This window comes from Equus caballus, chromosome 7, assembly GCF_041296265.1.
Source record: "Equus caballus isolate H_3958 breed thoroughbred chromosome 7, TB-T2T, whole genome shotgun sequence".
NCBI classification, from domain to species: domain Eukaryota; kingdom Metazoa; phylum Chordata; class Mammalia; order Perissodactyla; family Equidae; genus Equus; species Equus caballus.
Window position 1 is genome coordinate 48,135,015 of NC_091690.1, and position 20,681 is coordinate 48,155,695.

General features: G+C 42.3%; 1 protein-coding gene and 1 long non-coding RNA gene across 8 annotated transcripts in view; one reads left to right on the forward strand and one right to left on the reverse strand.

Moving 5' to 3' along the window:
* LOC100064925 (zinc finger protein 709) overlaps nucleotides 1-7,117 on the reverse strand; it is a 78,610-nt gene extending 71,493 nt beyond the window's left edge. For 3 of the 7 annotated variants that reach the window (XM_023645329.2, XM_014741471.3, XM_070274011.1), the window contains exon 1: nucleotides 6,772-6,943. Coding sequence is in view for 1 of the 7 variants with exons in the window: in XM_005611862.4 (XP_005611919.1) it covers nucleotides 6,772-6,774 (3 nt within the window). In the remaining 6 variants the exon portion in view is untranslated. Of the gene's footprint in view, nucleotides 1-6,771 lie in introns of all 7 variants that reach the window. The other 4 variants (XM_070274016.1, XM_070274010.1, XM_005611862.4 and 1 more) reach the window with 3 other exon arrangements.
* LOC138925140 (uncharacterized) lies at nucleotides 6,992-14,391 on the forward strand. The gene is made up of 2 exons (XR_011440940.1): nucleotides 6,992-7,156; nucleotides 11,215-14,391. It is a non-coding gene; the product is annotated as an uncharacterized lncRNA (long non-coding RNA).
* The last annotated feature ends 6,290 nt before the right edge of the window (nucleotides 14,392-20,681 follow it).

Sequence of the window (20,681 nt, forward strand, 5' to 3'; positions counted from 1 at the left end):
AATCAAAAGCTCCAGTGTTCAGAGAACAAAAATACAAACCACAAATGGCAGAAAATCTTTGAAAATCACTTATCTTATAAAGGACTGGTACCCAAACATCCAAAGAATTCTTAAAACTCCTCAAAAAGAAGAGAAACGACCCAGTTAGATATGGGCAAATGATCTGAACACAAACTCCAATAATGATATACAGATGGTAAACACATGGAAACATGCTCAAAATCGTATGTCACTAGGTAATTGCAAATTAAAGAAGAAAGAGATATCACCAGACACAATAACAATGGCTGAGATTAAAAACACTGAGAACATGGAACAATGGTGGAGATGGAGACCACCAAGAATTCACTGCTGCTGGGAATCGAGACTGGTACGCCTACTCTGGAAGAAAAGCAGTTTCTTAAAACTAGGCCTGCTCTTACCACACGATGCAGCAAGCACGTGGTTGGAACTCACCCAAAAGACCGATGAAAACCGATGATCACAAAAGCCCTGCACGTGAACGTTTATAGGAGCTTTATGTATAATTGGGAAGACCAAGATGTAACCAAAACAATTTCAATAGGTGAATGGATGAACAATCCCTGGTACATTCATAGGATAAAATATTCTTCAGTGATGAACAGAATTGAGGTTGTCAACCCAAAAAGACATGGAGAAATTTTAAAACCATATTGCTAAGTGAAAGAAGCCGATATTAACGAGGCTAGACACTGTTTGTTTCCCAGCATGTAACATTCTGGAAAAGATCAAATGTAAGACACTGAAAGATAATTTCTTGCCAGAGTGTTGGGGGAGGAAGGGACGAATGAATACGGGGAACACAGGAGATCTTTAGGACAGTGCAAGTGTTCCATATGATACAGAAATGACGGAGACATGTCATTTTATTAGCCAAGGCCCAGAGATTGTACAACACAGAGTGAACACTAATTTAAATTTTAATAACACAAGATCTGAAATATAGGGCAAACTGTGTGGAGGTTATATGGGAAATCACTGTAGTTCCTGATCAACTTTTCTGTAAACCTAAAACTGCTCTTAAAAAAAAGTCGTCTACTAGGAAAAAAAAGATAAAGACAGACACATTAATATTCACCCTGATGACTGACTGATGACAGAAACAGACCATCTTCCATTCCACTAATATGACCTTATTTCAATAAGCCATAATGGTGCTCTATGAGGCCTGCACCCCAAGACCTGGAAGAGAGGAAACTTCCACTGAAGGTCTTATTAAGAGCCCAGCGCTGTATTTTCTGAGAAGTGAAATGAGTGCCTTCGTTTATCAGTAGTGTCTGGAGCTCCCACGTGGATAAACAGTGTCCTAGCAGGGCTTTGGGAGTGACCTTCATATGTGTAGAGACCAGTGTTACTTTGATTTATATTGTAGGTAACTGTGAGGCAAGAGATTCCCTGAGTCCTTTTACCACAAAGGAGCAACTCCCAGGGAATCACGCATAGTCCGTAATGTCTGCAGCTGGAGCCCATTGTTGGTCAGTGCTAAGATGACTGCTTGATGTATGGCCAATGTGATGACCCTTGGGTCCAGTCCTTCATCAGAGATGCCCCAATTAAGACATGAAAAGCAGCAACTCTGCCTGAGCTCCGTCATGTACAAATGTGGTGATGTCATCCCTAAAGTCTATGAACTCCCACTGCTTTTCACTCAGGGAGTCCTAAAGATGTCCCCAGGGACTCTGGGGGTCTGGGAAGGGGGTGACCTCCTTCAACACCATGGCACCTGGCAGGAGACTGAGGACAGGGAAGACCACCGGCTCCTGCAGGTAGGATATCCCAGAGGGCCCAGGTTTGGCTCCATCATGTCTCCAGGGGGACTCAGTACCCATGCTGAGCTGGAGTGCTGTTTCTAGGTCCCAAGTCAAAACGGCCTGCTGGGGGCTGGCCTCGTGGCTGAGTGGTTAAGTTCATGTGCTCCGCTTTGGTGGCCCAGGGTTCTGCTGGTTTGGATCCTGGTCGCGGACACATCACTGCTCATCAAGTCATGTTGAGGTGGCACCCCACATAGCACAACCAGAGGCACTCACAATTAGAATATACAACTATGTACTGGGTGGCTTTGTGGGGGAGAAGAGGAGGAGGAGGGGGAGGGAGGGGGGAGGAAGAGGAGGAGATTGGCAATAGATGTTAGCTCAGGTGCCAATCTTTAAAAAAAATTAAAAAACGGACTGCTGGATAGGTGATCCCATGCTCAGGGCCATCTACTGTAAGGATAGCACTGTAGAGGTCATTGCAGCTCTAATGGCATATAGTGTGGGGCCTAGGTCAGGTTCTTGCATCAGAAGACTATGAACAACTTAAGGCCATCATGGGTACCCCCATGACATACCCGCCATGGGGGTACCCATAATGATAGAAGGTCACTGAGGCCTCTATAGTGAAGGAGTCTCTGAGGGCACTAACAGGAGTGTGGGTTGTATGACAATTTGAAGAGAGTCTCCAGACTTTTGTGGTAGGGGTGCCATTCAAGGTGGCACATTTGCAACTAACACCACAAATGGGCTCCAGTAAAACTTGTTAACAAGGAACATGTTCCCTCCCAAATATCAAGAGAATCTAGCAGATGTTGTGGGTCCCAAGGGGCAACAATAGCTCTTTCTTCATAGTGTCAAAGAAGGAGCAGTTCTCAGATTATCGATTTCCAGAAACTTAACAAAGTTAAAAGGGCCTCACATTTTATGTGTGGCAATATCCCATCCACTTTTTGTGAGCTCCTTTTTTTAATATTTGCATGTCCTGAATGTCATCAGAGTACCCGTGTTCTTGGACACACCAGGATGCAATTCAGACCCTGCCTGCAATGACTGCGGGAGGGCACAGCTGTGGAAGATCCATGAGGACAACCCAGTAAAGGGGCATCACGTCCCTTCAGAGGGAAGGCCAAGTGCAGCTGAGAGGCTGTGGACACAGGACTGGACAGTACAGACTCAGCCAAATCTGTGAGAGCAGGATATTTATCAATTGCTGATTGGCTGTGGTCAGTAATTTCCACACTGTGGGGACTGGGGACAGAGGTCTGTGTGGTGCAGCCACAGCCTCGAGTCGAGGTGAAGCACTCTGAGGGGTCAGTCGTTCTTTCCAGGTTTAATAACAGGACAAATCAGGCTGTTAAAAGAAGCACTGGGAATAATCAACCCTTCATTAATTAGGTTTCCTGTACAGTTTTCAATCCTTCAAGGTCCTGGGTAATTTACACTGGGCCATACTAACTACTTTATTTGTGGAGTAAGGTCCCTGGGTCCCAATTTGTCAAGCCAATTTGTAAGTGGCAGAGACTTCATTTAATTTTAATTCTTGCTCATTGGATCAGAGCTTCCCAGCTCACTATGGGATACTTTAGGACAACGGGTGTTATGACCATGGAGAATTTAGGGAAGGCCCTAGTTCAGATGGCTAAAGATGAAACATTTGTCCTATTTGTCCTCTATATTATATTCATTAACACCCCTAAAATTATCAGGGGACACTTGCTTAAATTAGTGGGATCCCAGATATAAATGTAATCTGAGAGCAAGTGTTGATGAACTGCTTGAAGCTTTCTGAATTAGTGCATTACATCAGACGGCAAAATTAACTCAGACCCTGTGTTGCACCTCTATCTGTTTTGCTATGTAAATTCTTTCAGTACATTTTGGATTTCCAACTGAGTCAGATTTGGACCTTTGTTTCAGTGTTTTATCTATTGTTTCCTTCCTGCTGATCTTTCCTGTTTTATTTTCTTCATGACGGGATACGCTTCAGGGGAGGAAGTGCCTCCCTACCCTGCTATTTATAAATTTGTTTCCACCCAAGAGCCTCAAAACAGTGCCATCAGACCTTGAGGGTATTATGTTAAGCGAAATAAACCAGACAGAGAAAGACGAACTCTATATGACCCCACTTATAGGTGGAAGTTAACATATAGACATGGAGAACCGATTGGTAGCTACCAGGGAAAAGGGGAGGTGGGGGGAGGGCACAAAGGGTGAAGTGGTGTACCCACAACATTACTAACAATAATGTACAACTGAAATCTCACAAGATTGTAATCTATCACAATCTTAATAAAAAAAAAAAAACAAAAAAAAACAGTGCCATCAGGGTTAGGAGCCTCCCCCACGACAACTGGTTACTTTATAGGCTTTAAATCCTGGGCTGAAGCCACAGGGGTGCCATGGATGTTGTCCCCTCTAACCCTGAAGGTCAGGATCTTTGTGGCAGTAGAGGCAGGGGCAGCAGCAGAGGTATTGAAGGAGCCTGGTGAGTCCTCTGGTGTTAGGGTGTGGACTCAGCCTGCCACCTACTGCCTGCCTTTCCCCCTCTCTTCTCTTCTTTTAAATGACAGCTCTCTCAGGAGTGACCATCTGATGGACCCACCTCTCGCACAGGGTATAGTCCCTGTCTTCTACCCCCTTCCCTGAAGTATCTCAGGCCAACCTAGCTGCTGTCACAGCTTCACTCTAACTACACAGATAAATCTTGGCAAAGATATGACCCAGGACTCATTTAAGGAGGCCCCAATCCCACAGTTCTGCTCCCAAACGCCTTTACATTCTTGAAACTGCCCACTCTGGTCAGATGAACCTAGAACTGAGCTTGGTGGGTCAACAATGCAACAGGGGGCAGCACAGCTCACAGCACCAGCTCCCAGCAAGCAGCAGCCCACAGTACATGCCGCCACCAGGCAGCAGAGCAGGGGAGCAAGTCAGAGCAAGAGAAGACAGACCCACGGGTGGGGGTCATGTCTGGACATGTGGCTCAGGGCACCAACTGTTATGGTCACCTGCAGAGGGGTGGTTCCCTTGTTGAGACTCAGACCCATGTGGCACAGACACACATACACACACAGAGGGTAGGAAAAGGCTCAGGACTCACATAACACAGGTCTGAGGGGAGGGCAGGGCCGGCCTCTCAAGCGGCTCTGACAGGGCTCAGAAAGCAAGGAAGGGAGCCTGGCCTGGGGCTTCACTGGGCCTGGGGGTGGGGCCGGGGCAAGAGCTCTGCACACAGGCAGGGGCTGGGGTGGTGGGAATCTCCTGCCTGCTCTAGAGGAGAGAGCACCCAGGCTTCTCCTCAGCTTGTCCAGGTGGGGGCACGAGGGGAAGAGGGTGGGTGAGACCTAAGCTGTGGGCAGTCACCTAAAAATGCGGAGTCTGACTGCTCACTACAAGGACAAAGTGGGGAAGAAAAATATGCATTCTCGATTGACTGATTTACATAAAGAAACACTAACAGGAATCTCAAGAAATGATCAAAACTGTATTTGCGGGTGGCTGCAGTAACAGCGCTGGAGGGGACCAGCATATGTTGGCAGTGAATCTTGAGTTGGACTTTGCTGTCTTACAGATTTATTTCAAGTAAACAAAGAAATTTATGTAAACTATATTTTCCTGTTTAACAGTCTTTTATTGGATTTTAACTCTTCTAAGAAAAGTTAAAAATAAGAAATGTTTCTAAGATTTAATTACTCTAAACACTATAGGGTACAAAAGTGTAAACCATTCAAAATGAAAATTTTGAAATCTCTTTCTAACTAAAAGGACAAGCAACATCCTAGTTTGTCCTTCCCCTCTATCTCACACTGGGGTGTTTTCAGGAATGAGCAGCATATTATAATGTATTGGGGGTTTGAGTTTAGCTGTTTAAATATAGGTGGATTTTCAAAGATTTACATAAGCTTCCGGAGTTCCCCTCACATCAATTAAAATAGGAATTCCATTGCTTTAGCCTTTAAATTTCTATGTTCTCTGGCAACATGCACATTCAAAATCTGATCTGAAAACGAAATATTTACCTGAGAACTTCAATACATTTATCTCACATCTTGAGGTTCTCTTGCCCAAAACGAATAAAAATTCTATTTATTTCCAGAATTTTCTTCCTGTCCTCACATCCTCTCTCTCAATCAACTTACAGTTTCAACTGTAATCAACTTTGCAATTCAGTGAAAAACTGAGACTAAAAGTGAACCCATCTTTTCAGGATGACAACACCAGGGAGGGGCGGTGCTGACAGGACAGATTGCCGGGAGAAGTTTCTCAAGAGGAACCTGCAGCAAAGGACTGCCAGCTGCGCGTCCGCGCCCAGGTCGCAGCCTGCAGGAGAGGCGGGAGGAGCTCGCACCACGCGCCTCCAGGGGGATGCGCTACTTTCTCTCAAGAAAAACATCCACGAACGAGGAATAAACCCTCTTAAAAGAGCCGCCCACTGACTACGGAAAAGTGATCGGGTTTGTTTGTGGTTGATAATGATGCTGTGAATCGGGAACCGGAAGTTGGAGTTTGGGAACCTGAGGGGAGATCTGGAAATTTAGGGATTTATTGTCGGTCCTGGAAGAGCTGGGGGGACAGGGTCGTGGATTTGAGACCCTGCTCCCCAAACACTTAGAAAACTCGGGAGGAAACGGGTCCCCTCCGAGGAGAAAGGAGGTCCTGGGGGCCCCACAGACCGCAGCCCCTCCGCGCACGGACCCCGGAGACCGAGGCCCGACTGTCCTGCGGGCCCTCCCGCGGGCCCCGCACCGTCTGGGACACGCGGGGCTGCGGGCGCACAGCGGCCCAGAGACGCTCCGGCCCAAGTCGCCGCGCGCAGGGACCACAGGACGCCCGGGGCCCGGCTGCCGGCCCCGCCCCCACGCTGCGGCCGGAGGGGCCTGAGGGCCGAGCGGCGCCTCCGCGGACTCGGGGCCGCAGAGCCCGGAGGGGCCGCGTGAGGCCGGGCCCGCCCCGCCACTTCCCACCAGCCCCTCCTCCTCCGGGGCTGAACTCTCACCATTGCTGAGGCTCCTGGGGCTCCCGGCGTCCTCCCTACGACTCGGTACAGGTCACAGCGCCACGGAGTCCGCGGCAGAGCACCGTGGACACTTTAAGGGCAGGCGATCCGCCTTCGGCGGGATTGTGGAGCGAGAGGAAGTCGGAGGTTGCTGCGGAGCGTCGCCCCGCCCATCGCCCCAGAGCCGGCTCTGATTGGACAGTCCTGAAGGCCCCTCCCTCTCGCTCCTGAGTGACAACGGGTCGGGGGTCAGGTGTCTGAGCTGACCTGGAGCTGAACTTTGTCCTCTCCGGGGACTTTTCCATTGAAATGGCGATGCCAGGAGGCCGGCCGCTCGAGGAACTGTGACCTTTTGCAAACACAGACACTTCATAGTCAACTCACGGTGCGTAATAATTAGTCTGGCTCCACTTTGATCTCTGTTGACAGCCTTGAGTCTTCCACCCAGCGCTTCCCCAACCCCACTCGTGTCAGACTTTAAGGAATCCTATGGCCTCCCAACCCCTTAGCTCTGATGGGAAGTTGGAACCGCAGCCGCAGCTGGGCGCAAGGTCTCTTCTCAGTCTAACCACAAGATGTGAGGGGTGTTCATGCAATTCTCAGGTGTACGTTTTACCCTGGAGGGAAATTTACTTTAGATCATTGTTTGAGTGTATCCTGAGAGAACTTTGAAGTGTGAAGGCTATAGTATCCCTAAGGGAATTCAATTCCTATTTGGACTGATACAACAAAAATCAAGAAAAGGTTATGTAAATGTGGGATGTACCTGAAAAGCACTCATATGCCTAAGAGATTGGATTGCAAAACTCATTTGCGTTGCGAAACTCCTAACGCATTTATCCACTTATTTGAGAAACAATACACATCCTATACAACGCACCCCTTATTGTCTACAACTCATGGTCTTCAGTATATTCACAGATATGTGCAATTATCACCACAGTCAATTTCAGGACACTTCCATCATCTAAAAAAAATGCCTTTACCCTTAATTTACCACTGCCCTATCTGCCCACCTGATATCGACCCTCATATCGGTTTCCCCACATTAAACCCAGCATACATGGGGTTAAAACTAAAACACTCATTCCCTGCTTACTCTCTGGCTTCCTGGCTCCAGAATCCACTATCCTCCATGGAGATAGACACCGTCAAGGACAAGCACCTGGACTATCTCCTCCCGCAAAGAGATACAGGCTGGTGAGAAAGCTGCTGACCAGCAAGGTCACAGCCTCCCTCCTCTCTGCAAGTGTCTCAAGGCCAAAGACAGGCTGGTGGGAAAGCACCGACCAGCAAGGCCATAAGCTCCCCCTCCCCTACCTAAAACCCCAAATAAAAACTCTTCCTTTTAGCTTTTTGGGGAGTTTGGGATTTGAGCCTTAGCTGCCCTCTCTGCTTGCTCAGTGCTGTGCAAAAATAAAATTCCTACTTTCTTCCACCACACACGGTGTCAGAGATTGGCTTGCTGCACAATGGGTGAGCGAACTCACGTCAGGTTCGGCAACACACCTAGCTCCTCCAAGCGCCAGCCCCAGACAACCGCTAATCTGTTTTCTGTGTCTACATTTCCGTATTTGTTGACTTGCAGATGAATGGAAATATATTATATGTGGTCTTTGTGTTTGATTTCGTTCACTTGGTATAATTTTTTCAGGGAATTCCATGTTGTAGCATGTATCAATTCTTCATTCTTTTTTTTTTTTACTTGAGATATAATTGACATGTATTATTATATTCGTTTCAGGTGTACCACAATAAATCTAGTTAAGATGCACCACCACATGTAGTTATAATTTTTTTCTTGTGTTTAGAACTTTCAAGATCTACTCCCATAGGAAATTTTAAGTATACAATTCAGTAGTGTTAACTATAGTCACCATGCTGTACATTACATCCCTGTGACTGATTTATTTTATAACAGGAAGTGTGTAGCTTTTGACCACCTTCTATATTTACTCCATACAAGTTACATCTTATCCATATTTAAGTGTGTAGTTCATAGTGTGAAGTACACTGACATTGTGAAACCGATCTCCACAACTCTTCATCCTGCAAAACTGCAACTCTACCCTATTAAACACCAACAGTCCACTGCCCTTGCCCCCACAACCACTGTCCTGATGTCTCTATGAATCTGACCATTCTTGGTACCTCATACCGGTGGAATCATACAGTTTTTGTCCTTTTCTCAACTGGCTTGTTTCACTTACCATAATGTCCTCGAGGTTCACCCAAGTTGTAGCATGTGTCAGAATTTCATTTCTTTTTAAAGCTGAATAATATTCAGATGTGTGTGTATACCACAGTTTGTTCATCCATTCATCCATTGATGAGCACTTGGGTTCCTTTCACCTTTTGGCTACTGTGAATAATGCTTCAAGAACACAGATATACAAGTATCTGTTTGAGTCCATGTTTTGAATTCTTTTGGGTATATACTTAGAAATGGAAAAGCTGGATCATATTGTAACACTTTGTAATTTTTAAAAACTGTCATACTGTTTTCCACAATGGCAGCATGATTTTACCAGAAGAGCAAACGGGTTCCCATGGGTGTTTTCACTTGCCTGATGTTGTGCTTGCAAGTGTCGATGAAAATAATCCATAACCAATCTATAAATGAAAATTTGAGAGAGTTTATTCTGAGCTAAAATGTGAGGACCATGGCCCGGGGCCTTTCTTCCTGAAGGAAGAAAGGGCACCGAAGAAGTGGGGTGCACAGAGTGGTTATATACCCCCAAACAGGATCTTTCACATATGATTGAAATGTCCCTTTTACAGTAGTCATGAGACTACTCTGTCGGCACAGCGATTGATGGAAACAGCAGGTAGGTCTGCTGTCTCGGTGGACAAAGCAAGGTGGCAGGTGTGTTGTCCCAAGCTGGGTGGTCACAGGTGAGCGCAGCAATCAGTTCCTAGCCTAAGGAAAGATGCTTAATCCTTAAGGAAATGCCAAAGGTGGGAGGGGGAGGGAAGTTGCACCTTTATCTCAAGGGCCTTTGTTCTTGCCATAGGGAATGTCTAAAGCAGATATACAATGCGTGCTCAACGGCCACAATCAGGCCCTTTTGGAAAAACAAGGTCAGGCCAAATTAGGTTTACACCAAATGACTTCCTCATATACTCCAATATATCCTATTGCTTGCCATTTCTATTTGTCACAAGCACAAAACTGATTAATTTCAATGAAGTTGAAATGATCCTTTTTTTTTTTTTTTTTTTTTTTTTTTTACTGTTTTTGCTTTTGGTATCATATGTAATAATTCTTTGCCAAATCCAGGGTCATATTTTTCCCTGTTTTTTCTAAGAGTATTATAGTTTTACCTCAGGTTGAGGTCTTCAATCCATTTTGGTAAATTATTGTGTGTGGTGTAATGTAAACGTTCAACTTCCTTCTTCTTCACGTTGCTATCCAGTTGTCCCAGCACCAATTTTTGAAAAGAATATTCTTTTCTCCTTCTTGGCACACTTTTTGAAAAGCAATTGACTATGGATGAATGGGTTTGCATCTGGAATCTCAACCGAACCCATTGATCTGTGTGTCTCTCCTTGTGTCATCACCACATTCCTTGATTACTGTGCTGAGCAGTCAAATTTGAAATCAGAAAATGTTAATCCTACTACTTTGTTTTACTTTTGGAGATCGGTTTGGCTATTATGATTCCCCAGCAATTCCATATAATTTATGAAACAATTACTATTGTCAACCTAAAAAGCAAATTCGCCTGGTATTTTACCTCAAAATGAATTTATTCAAGAATAGCCAAAAGAATTGCAATTTGGGGTGTGCACGCTGTGGCAAACCAGAGGTAAATCCAGCAAACAAAGAAAAGGAGCTGCTTTTATAGAGAAAAGGGAGAGCAGGGAGGGGCTGTTCTAAATGAAAATCCATTGTTGGAAAGTAACAGCTCAGGGCAGCAATGGCCTCTCATTGGCTGAGCTGCAGCGTTTCTCATTGGCTGGGGCCTTGCCAGGTGAGGAGAGAATTTTCCTTCAGTAGGAAAGTAGTTTTACACCCTGTTGAAAATGAAACCCTGATCATCATCTCTTCCTATTTGGTGTAATTAAGGACGTGTGACAGGGTGTGAGCACGCCCCCTAGAGGCCTTCCTGACTCCAATTTAGTTAAGGTTTCTTTTATTAATATCCACAGTTATCCTTACAGGCCTTATAGTTGCCTTAGAGGCAGTCAGCTGGGATTTTGACAGGGATTTTGTTGAAAATCTAGAACATTCTGGGAAGTATTGACATCTCAACAGTGTTAAATCTAAGGATCCATGGACATGGGCTATTTCCCTTTTATTTATTTATTTATTTATTTATTTATTTATTTATTTTATTTCTTTTTAAAGATTGGCACCTGAGCTAACAACTGTTGCCAATCTTTTTTCTCTTTCTGCTTTTTCTCCCCAAATCTCCTCAGTACATAGTTGTATATTTTTAGTTGCAGGTCCTTCCAGTTGCAGCATGTGGGACGACACCACCTCAACATGGCCTGACGAGCGGTACCACGTCCTTGCCCAGGATCCGAACCCGTGAAACCCTGGGCCGCCGAAGCAGAGCGCAGGAACTTAACCACTCAGCCACAGTGCCGGCCCCTATTTATTTATTTACTTATTTCCTTACTTACAGGTTCATTTTTTTTCTTGCCACTATTGGTTAGGGAGAAATAAAGAGCAAGAAAAAGGATGGCATCACTCCAAGGCCTTTGCTCATCTTTATTAAAGATTTGCAATGGTCAAATATCCAAATCTCTTCCCAACCTCACATCATTCCTTTCATTTCCAAAAATGCCAATCAAACTTTTGGCAATAAAAATGTTTAATTGTTATCCTTATTAGAAATTAGTTTCAAGAAAAATGTGGCTAGAAGAGAGTTTTTCTCCGCATACCTTCAAAATGCTTGCAGCTCTGTAACTGATGTCCCCTTGCATGTGTGTACATTCAGCAATGACCTTCCAATAGCAATGGCATTAGCTTGTAAATTCAAAATATATAGAAGTATATAATCATTGTTCTGTCACTATGTGATTATCATAAACATGCATGTTTTGGTAGAACTTCCTTTTCTTTAATTTTACCATTTGACCCCCTTCACCCATTTCTGCCAGCCCCCACCCCTCACCTCTGGCAACCACCAGTCTGTTCTCTGTATCTATGAGCTTCTGGTGTTTGTTGTTTTGTTTTTTGTTTTTAGATTCCACATGTAAAAGAGATCATACAATATTTGTCTTTCTCTGACATATTTCCCTTAGTGTAATGCCATCAAGGTGCATTTGTGTTGTCACAAATGGCAAGATTTCATTCTTTTTTTATGGGTGAATAATTTCCATTGCACATGTGTACCTCAATTTCAAATCCGTTTATTTATTGATGGACACTTAGGTTGATTCCATAACTTGACTGTTGTAAATAATGGTGCAGTGAACTTCGGGTGCATGTATCTTTTTGAGTTAGCATTTTTGCTTTCTTTGGATAAATACCCAGAAGTGGAATTGCTGAATCATATGGTAGGTCTATGTTAATTTTTTATGAATCTCCATATGGTTTTCCATGGAGGCTGCACCAATTTACATTCCTGCCGACAGTGCACAAGGGTTCCCTTTTCTTCACATCCTTGGCAACATTTGCTATTTCACACTTGTAGATCTTTATTAATTTTTAAATGATGTTTTCAGTTTTTGGAGTAGTTTTACTTCTTTTATTAAATTTATTCTTATTTTATTCCTTTTGATGCTATTATAGATTTCTTTTATTAATTTCATTGTCAGATTGTTCATTGCAGTGTATAAAATATAATTTACTTTCATATACTTACCTTGTATCAGACAAGTTTGCTGTACTCGATGATCAGTTCTAATAGATTTTTTAGTGGACTGGTTAGAGTCTTCTATTTACAAGATAAGTCACAGGCAAGTGAAGACAGTTTTGCATCTTCCTGCCCAGTCTGGGTACATTTTATTTCCTTTTCTTGCAAAACTATTCTGGTTAAATCTGCAGAACATTGTCACATAGAAGTGACAAGAGAAGACATTTTTGTTTTGTTCCTCATTTTTGGGAGAAAATACCCAGTCTTTCACCATTAAATATAATATTAGCTGTGGGTGTCCCACTCTTGCTCATTATCAGGTTCAGGAAATTTCCTTCAAATCCTGGTTTGCAGAGTGTTTCTGTCATGAAAGGTTGTTGGATTCTGTCAAGTGTTTCCTCTGCATCTATTGAGTTGATCAGGTCATTTTTGCTTTTTAATTTATTAATATGATGCATCACATTAATGGATTTTGGGAGGTTACCCCAACCCTCCATCCCTGGAAGAAATCCCACCTGGTCATGGTGTGTAATTCTTTTAAGATGTTGCTGAATTAGGTACTAGTTTTGGTTGGGGTTGTTTGGGGTCAATATTCAGAAAGGAACTAGGTCTGCAAGGGTTTTTTGGTGATACTTTTGTCTGATTTCGGTGTCGGATTAACGCTGGCTTCACAAACGAGTTTGAAGCGTTGTGTTGATTGTGTTTCGGAGGAGACTTTGTGAAGAGTCACAATGAGACCTTAACTGGATGTTTTGGAGAATTCTGCTGTGAAACCCTCTGGGCCTGAGCTTTGCTTTATGGGTAGTTTTTTTTTTTTACTAATGCAACCACCTAAATTTTTATAATTCTGTTCAGATTTTCTGTTTATTCTTGAGTCATTTTGGTGAAATACTTTCTGATGTGTACTTTTTGTATTTTCATTTTTATCTTTCTTAATGTTTAACTCTTTACTCCATAGAGAATTTATTTGGATGTAGTAGAGAGAAGAGTTATAGATAGCCACAATTCATCGTCTATTTTGTTACATCCTTCTGTCTGTTTATAGACAATGAAGGGTTCACCTGACTAGTCCACAGTTTCTCGACATTGACGCTACTGACATTTTTGACAAGAAAATAGTCTTTGTCAGGGGGACTATTCTGTGCATTACAGGATCCCTAGATGTCTATAGCAGTGCTCCCCACTTCCCACAGTCATGACAGCCAGAAATGCCTCCAGATATCAACACATGTTCTCTAAGAGGCGAAATCACAATATGACAAACAACTGCCTCTTATGATGGCAACAGACCATTAAATTACCATTCCTCATTACTTTTTGTAATTGGTGCATCTGGTGAAACTTGTTCTTCTTCATCCTTTATTTGCAATCATTTCCTGAATACCCTTTGCACCTATTTTCAGAGATATACTTTAAAATGACTGTATAACGAGACAGAAACAAAGATCCTGATGCAAATTTGAGTGGAAACATCTTTAAAGATGCGGCAGTGTATAGGGAGAGCTGCATCTTTGACTTCAGGAGTCTTCCATGCACCAAAGTTGATTATATTTCCATGGCGGTGATGCCTTGCCACCTCATCAGAAAACAGTCAGACTCGTCTGCACATAGACCTCACACATGGCGTTAGCCCTAAACCTCCAAATTTCATATATATCTTGCAGGACATGTGATTTTAATTCAATAATATGTGCTGTTGTGTACAATGTATGTATTTATACAATATTGAGAAAATTGACTCCATCAGTCGTAGTAATTTTCCAGTTATTTTGTCTTTAGCTTGTCAAATAAACAATGCTCTCATCTCCAATAACAGTATTTGCTTCTTCCATCTTATTTATTTTGATCACTGTGTTTTCTGACATGAAGTTATAGAGGAAGCAATGATAAATACTTGGAGTGAGAAGAAACATCTTTGTTGTTTGGATTGGTTCCTCCTTTCTTTTTTTTTTCCTTTAAAATTTTTTGTGTTGTTGAGGTGACATTGGTTTATAACATTGTATAAATTTCAGATATACTCATTATATTTTCAATTTCTGTGTAGATTACATTGTGTTCACCACCCAAAGACTAATTACGATCCATCACCACACGTGTGCCTATTCATTTGTTTTTCCCTCCTCCCTTCTCCTGCCCCCTCTGGTAGCCACCAATCTAATCTCTGCCTCTTATGTATTTGTTGTTGTTTTCATCTTCTATTTATGAGTGAGGTTATATGGTGTTTGACTTTCTCTTTCTGAATTATTTCACTTTGCATAATACCCTGAAGGTCCATCCATGTTGTTGCAAATGGCAAGACTTCATCTTTTTATGGCTGAGTAGTATTCCATTGTGTATATATATCGTGTCTTCTTTATCCATTCATCCTTCAATGGGCACTCAGCTTGCTTCCAAGTCTTGGCTATTCTAATACTGCGATGAACATAGGGGTGCACATATCTTTATGCATTCATGTTTCATGTTCATTGGATAGATACCCAGCAGTGGAATAGCTGGATAATACGGTTCTCCTATTCTTAGTTTTTTGAGGAATCTCCATACTGTCTTCCATAGTGGCTGCGCTAGTCTGCACTCCCCCGAGCAGTTTATGAGAGTTCCCTTTGCTCTACACCCTCTGTAACAGTTGTCATTTCCTGTCTTGTTAATTATAGCCATTCTGACGGGTGTGAGGCAATATCTCATGGTAGTTTTGATTTGCATTTCCCTAATCACTAGCAATGTTGAACATCTTTTCATGTGTCTGTTGGCAATCTGTATATATCTTTGGAGAAATGTCTGGTGAGGTCTTTTGCCCATTTATTTTACTTTTATTTTATTGTAGTCATAATAGGTTATAGCATTGTGAAATTTGAGTTGTACCTTACTATTAGTCAGTCACCATATATATGTGTTCCCATTTACCTCTTATGCCCACCCCAATCCCCTTTCCCTGCAGCATCATCTTCCACTCCTTCACTTTGAGCCTATGTTTATCTTTTGAGCTGAGATGAGTCTCCTGAAGGCAATATATGGTTGGATCTTGTTTTTTATTTCATCTAGCCACTCTGTGCCTTTTGATTCATGATTTCAATCCATTTACATTTATGGGGATTATTGATCTATGAGGACTTACCAGTGCCGTTTTATCTTTTGTTTTCCAGTTGCTCTATATCTCCATTGTTCCTTTTCACTTGTCTGCCTTTTTAGTTTATGGTTTTCTATTATGTTTAAGTCAGTTTCTTCTTTTTTATGTTTTGTGTCTCTAGTCTAGATTTTTGTTTTGTAGTTACCATGAGATTTGTATGAAACATCTTATAGATAAAATAGTCCTTTTTCTGCTGATAGCTTCTTATCCTCATTGCCTATACAGGTTCCATCCTTTTCCCGGGAGCTTCTTATCTTCTTTTTCCCATATAGATTCCAACCTTTTCCTCCTCCCCTTTTATGTTTCTGTTGTCACAAATTATCCTTTGTTATCTTGTGAGTTTATTACTAAATTGAAGTATAGTTATTTTAAATTCTTTTCTACCCTCTAACCTGTATGCTATAATTAAGTGTTTAACACCCTATTCTGAAGTAGATGTGCAATTTACTGGTTCTGTCTATTTATCACCTTTCTCAGATTTGTGTATTTTTGCTCTTTTTTGTTTCAGGGAGAGAGGCTCCCTGAAACATTTCTTGTAAGGCAGGTCTAGTGGTGGTGAACTCCTTTAGGTTTTGTTTGCCTGGGAAAGCCTTTATTTCTCCTTCATATCTGAAGGGTAACTTTGCTGGATAGAGTATTCTTGGCTGGCAGTTTTTAGCTTTCAATATTTTGAATATGTCATTCCTCTCTCTCCTGGACTGTAGAGTTTCTCCTGAGACAACTTCTGATAGCCTATGAGAGTACCTTTGTAGGCTGCTGTCTTTTTTCCTTGGCTGCATTTTAAATTCTTTCTTTATTACTGACTTTTGACAGTTTTAAGCTAATGTGTCTTGGTGAAGGTCTTTCTGCATTGAGAGAATTAGGCATTCTCTCAGCTTTGTGGACTTGTGTATCCAGTTCCGTCCCCATGCTTGGGAAGTTGTCTGCTATTCTTTCTTTAAATAAGCTCTGCTCCCTTCTCCCCATCTTCTCCTTCTGGGATACCCGTTATCTTTATGTTGCCTTTTCTAATGGAGTCAGATAGTTCTCATAGAGTTTCTTCACTTTTTAAAAATCTTCATTCTCTCTCCTCTTCCACATGAATCATTTCTAGATTTCTATCTTTGAGCTTCTGATTCTCTCTTCCATATGGTCTACTCTATTTCCAAAGCTTTCTATTGCATTCTTCATCTCATTTATCTAGTTCTTCAGCTCCAGAATATGTTTGCTTCTTTTTTTTAGAGTTTCAATCTCTTTGGTAAAGTGCTGCTTCTGCTCATTAATTATATTCCTGAGCTCATTGAACTGTCTTCCTGAGTTTTCTTTTACCTTATTGAGTTCCTTCATGACAGCTACTTGGAATTCTCTATCACATCACCATCTTCTGAGAATTTAAGTTTGGTGTCTGGAGAATTGTCATTTGCTTTTTGTGATACCATGTTACCATGATTTTTCACAGTGCTGGATGAGTTGTCCTCTGCTGGCACATTTGAAGTAGTGAATACATTTCTTATTTAGGTAAAGTTTTGTTTATTTTGATTCTAAAAGTTCAACAATTTAGAGGCCTTTCTTTTGTTTTTCAGTAGGTGGTGATATAGTCCTAGTTTTTGGTTCTTGTTACCTGAGCTGCATCTGCCTTTGAGAGCCAGCGCTTTCATCCCTCCACTGCCTCTGACACAGGTGATGCCAGTGCCCTCATGGTTGCTACTTGTGCCTCCAAGTTTGCTGGTGGCTTGTTGCTGCCAGTGTCACTGTGGTCATTGGTATCACCACCAGGGGCACTGGGAGGGCATGTACCTCCATTGTTTCTGGAAATGCCTGGGTCACAGGCACTACTGCTGCTGCTGGGGAGGGGAGTGTAGGGTGGGAGCCGGGGTCACATGCACCTCTACTGCCTCTGGGGCTGTCAGGTTTGCAGACACTGCAGCCACAGTTGGGGTCTGGGGTCACAGGCCTGCTACTGCTCTTGCACATTTATCTGTGGCCATGGGTGTCACAGCAATGAGGGAGCCAAAGTAGCATGTGCCACTGCCACTGCTGCCACCAGGTTTTCTGGGGCTGTGGACTCATCTGCCATGCCCAGAGGGCTGGGTTTGTGGGCCCTGCCTCCACTGTTACCCCATTTTTGCCCCTTCTATGTGCTCTAATCATTATAATTCCAATGAACAGATACATGGATCTCTCCAATACCCTGGTCAAGCAGAGGAAACTTTGTTGAGTTATGAATGTCTGACTAGCTACAGATTGAAAGGGAGAGAGGAAGGGAGCAGCTCACCCTGCCATAATGCTGACATCACTCTGTTTTTTTCTTTAAGGAAGTGGATAATTTGATAATGGAGATTAGGTAAATTGGAAATCTGCAATCTAGATGGGCAGGTTGGAAACCCTAAGAAAGAGTTGTAATCCAAGTCAAAAGTCAGTCTAGAGGCAGAATCCTTCCTGATCAAGGAAGGTCAATTTTTGTTCTATTAAGAACTACAATTGATTGGCTGAGGTGCATCCACATTGTGGAGGGTAATCTCACTCACTTAAACTCCACCCATTGAAATGATAATCTCAGGAGAAAAACCTTTCACTGAAATATCTAGTGGGATGTTGGATTAAATATTTTGGTGCTATGGCCAAGACAAGTTGAAACAGAGATATTGGCTTGTAGTTTTCTTTTCTTGGGATGTCTTTGTCTGGCTTTTGTATCGGGTAGATGCTGGCCTCAAAAAAATAAGTTTGGAGGCATTCCTTCTAGTTTTTGGAAGAGTTTAAGAAGGATTGGTATTAATTCTTTGAATTTGTTTATTGGTGTGTTCAGGTGTTCTATTTTTAATTTTTCTTCGTAGGTTGTATGTTTCTAGGAATTTATCCTTTTCTTCTAGGTTACCCAATTTTTTCACATGTAATAGTCCATTTTGATTCTTTTCAGTTTCAAGGCATCCATTTTAATATGTCCTCTTTCACTTCTGATTATATATACTTTATTCTTCTCTGTTCTTTTCATAGCCAGGTAAGCGTTTGTCTATTGTGTTTATATCAAAAAATTGTTAGTTTTGTAATTTTTCTGTTTTCCTATATTCTATTTAGTTTTGCTCTAATCTTTATTTCCTAACTTTGCCAACTTAAGGTTGTTTGTTGTTCTTTTTCTAGTTCTTTGAGGTGTAATTTTAGGTTGTTGTTTTTGCTGTTTCTTTCTTAATATAGGTGTTTATTGGTATAAACTTGCCTTTTATTACTCCTTATGCTGCATCACACAAGTTTTTGTAAGTTGTTTTCATTTTTGTCTTATTTGTTAAATTCTCTATTGATTGTCTCTTTGACCCAATGGTTGTTCAAGAGTGTTTGATTTAATTTCCACATATTTGTGAATTTTCACAATAAGATTAGGTAAACAGTCCTTTAGTGTGAGGCTGCATGATTTCCTGAACAGGCCTTAGGCTATTAATGTTCGCTTTAGCTGTAGGTGTCAGGGGCTTCAATATCCTCTAGTGTCCTCATAATTTTCTTCCCTAGTGTGTTTTGGGATCCCTAGAAACTCAATATTATGTAGACTCTGTGTCTTACAACCCCATTTTATTCCACTGTTTTTATATTAGATCCCTGTTGATATGGTGGGAAGGTATTAGGCTGGCAAAATATTCTCTTATGTTATGATTAAACTAGTAATGTTTCGGTGGACAGAATCCCTGGACTATGAACTCCAGAAGAGATTCTTAGCATTTATTCCTCCACTTTTGTCAGAGGGGAAACCTGAAGAGCCTGGGAATTGTTGGACTGCTCTTCCCCAGTCAGATAAGGCTTTGTCAAGTTAGTTTTCCTTGAAGGATGGCCTAAGTTACAGAGAGGATGCTTCGCATGTATATCAAAATGTTTTCCCTCCATTTCCTGCATGGAGAATGAGAACTTTTCTTCCATTCTCCATGGTGAGAACCTACTTGGGCTTCTGTAGGAAAAGTTCATGAATTTTGAGGAATTTCCCACGATGGCGGCCCTGAAAAATTTTAAACCTCACTGTAATCTCACTAGTCCACACTTTGGCAAATTCATCTCTATCAGTTTCTGTGTTCCTAGAGGTGGCTGGCTCAGTCACTTCTCCTCCCAGTAAGTGGTAATTCTCTATATTCACTGGTCTCTCATTTTGGGAGCATTGTTTTGCCATGTAAACTCAAATCTCTCATGGATCTAAGAAGAGGTGTTGCCTTTCAGGTTGTTCAGTTTTTTCTTGTTGAGTGAACATGAGGATGATCACTCAGAGCTCTACATATCGGAACAGGAACCATCCATTCACTCAGGTGCTCTGAATTTTTCCCTTGTGAGACTGCACCATTTTCACTTACTGATTTTACTGCTGGAGCTCTTGTAGGGGGTTTCAAAGTTTTTCTTTTGTGACTAATGCATCTAAAAATTTACCATACTGCAGTCTCTGCATTTGGATTCCACTTTTTTTCTTTTTCCTTTTTTTTTTTTTTTTTTTTGGTGAGGAAGACTGGCCCTGAGCTAACATCTGTGCCAGTCTCCCTCCATTTTGTATGTGGGATGCCACTGCAGCATGACTTGATGAGCAGTGTGTAGGTCCACACCCAGGATCCAAACCCATGAATGCCAGGGCACTGAAGTGGAGCACACCAACTTAAGCACTCTGCCACTGTGCTGGCCCTGGTACTTGGGTTTCTTATCCTCATCTTCTAAAAACTCCCGACCCTGAAATCCTGTGTGTAAACTGAAAGACATTTTCCATCAGTTATCTTCTCTCTTATCATTGCCATTTTTTTAAAAAAAAAATTTTTATTTTTTTTCCTTTTTCTCCCCAAAGCCCCCCAGTACATAGTTGTATATTCTTCGTTGTGGGTCCTTCTAGTTGTGGCATGTGGGACGCTGCCTCAGCGTGGTTTGATGAGCAGTGCCATGTCCGTGCCCAGGATTCGAACCAACGAAACACTGGGCCACCTGCAGCGGAGCATGTGAACTTAACTACTCGGCCACAGGGCCAGCCCCCTTATCATTGCCCTTTT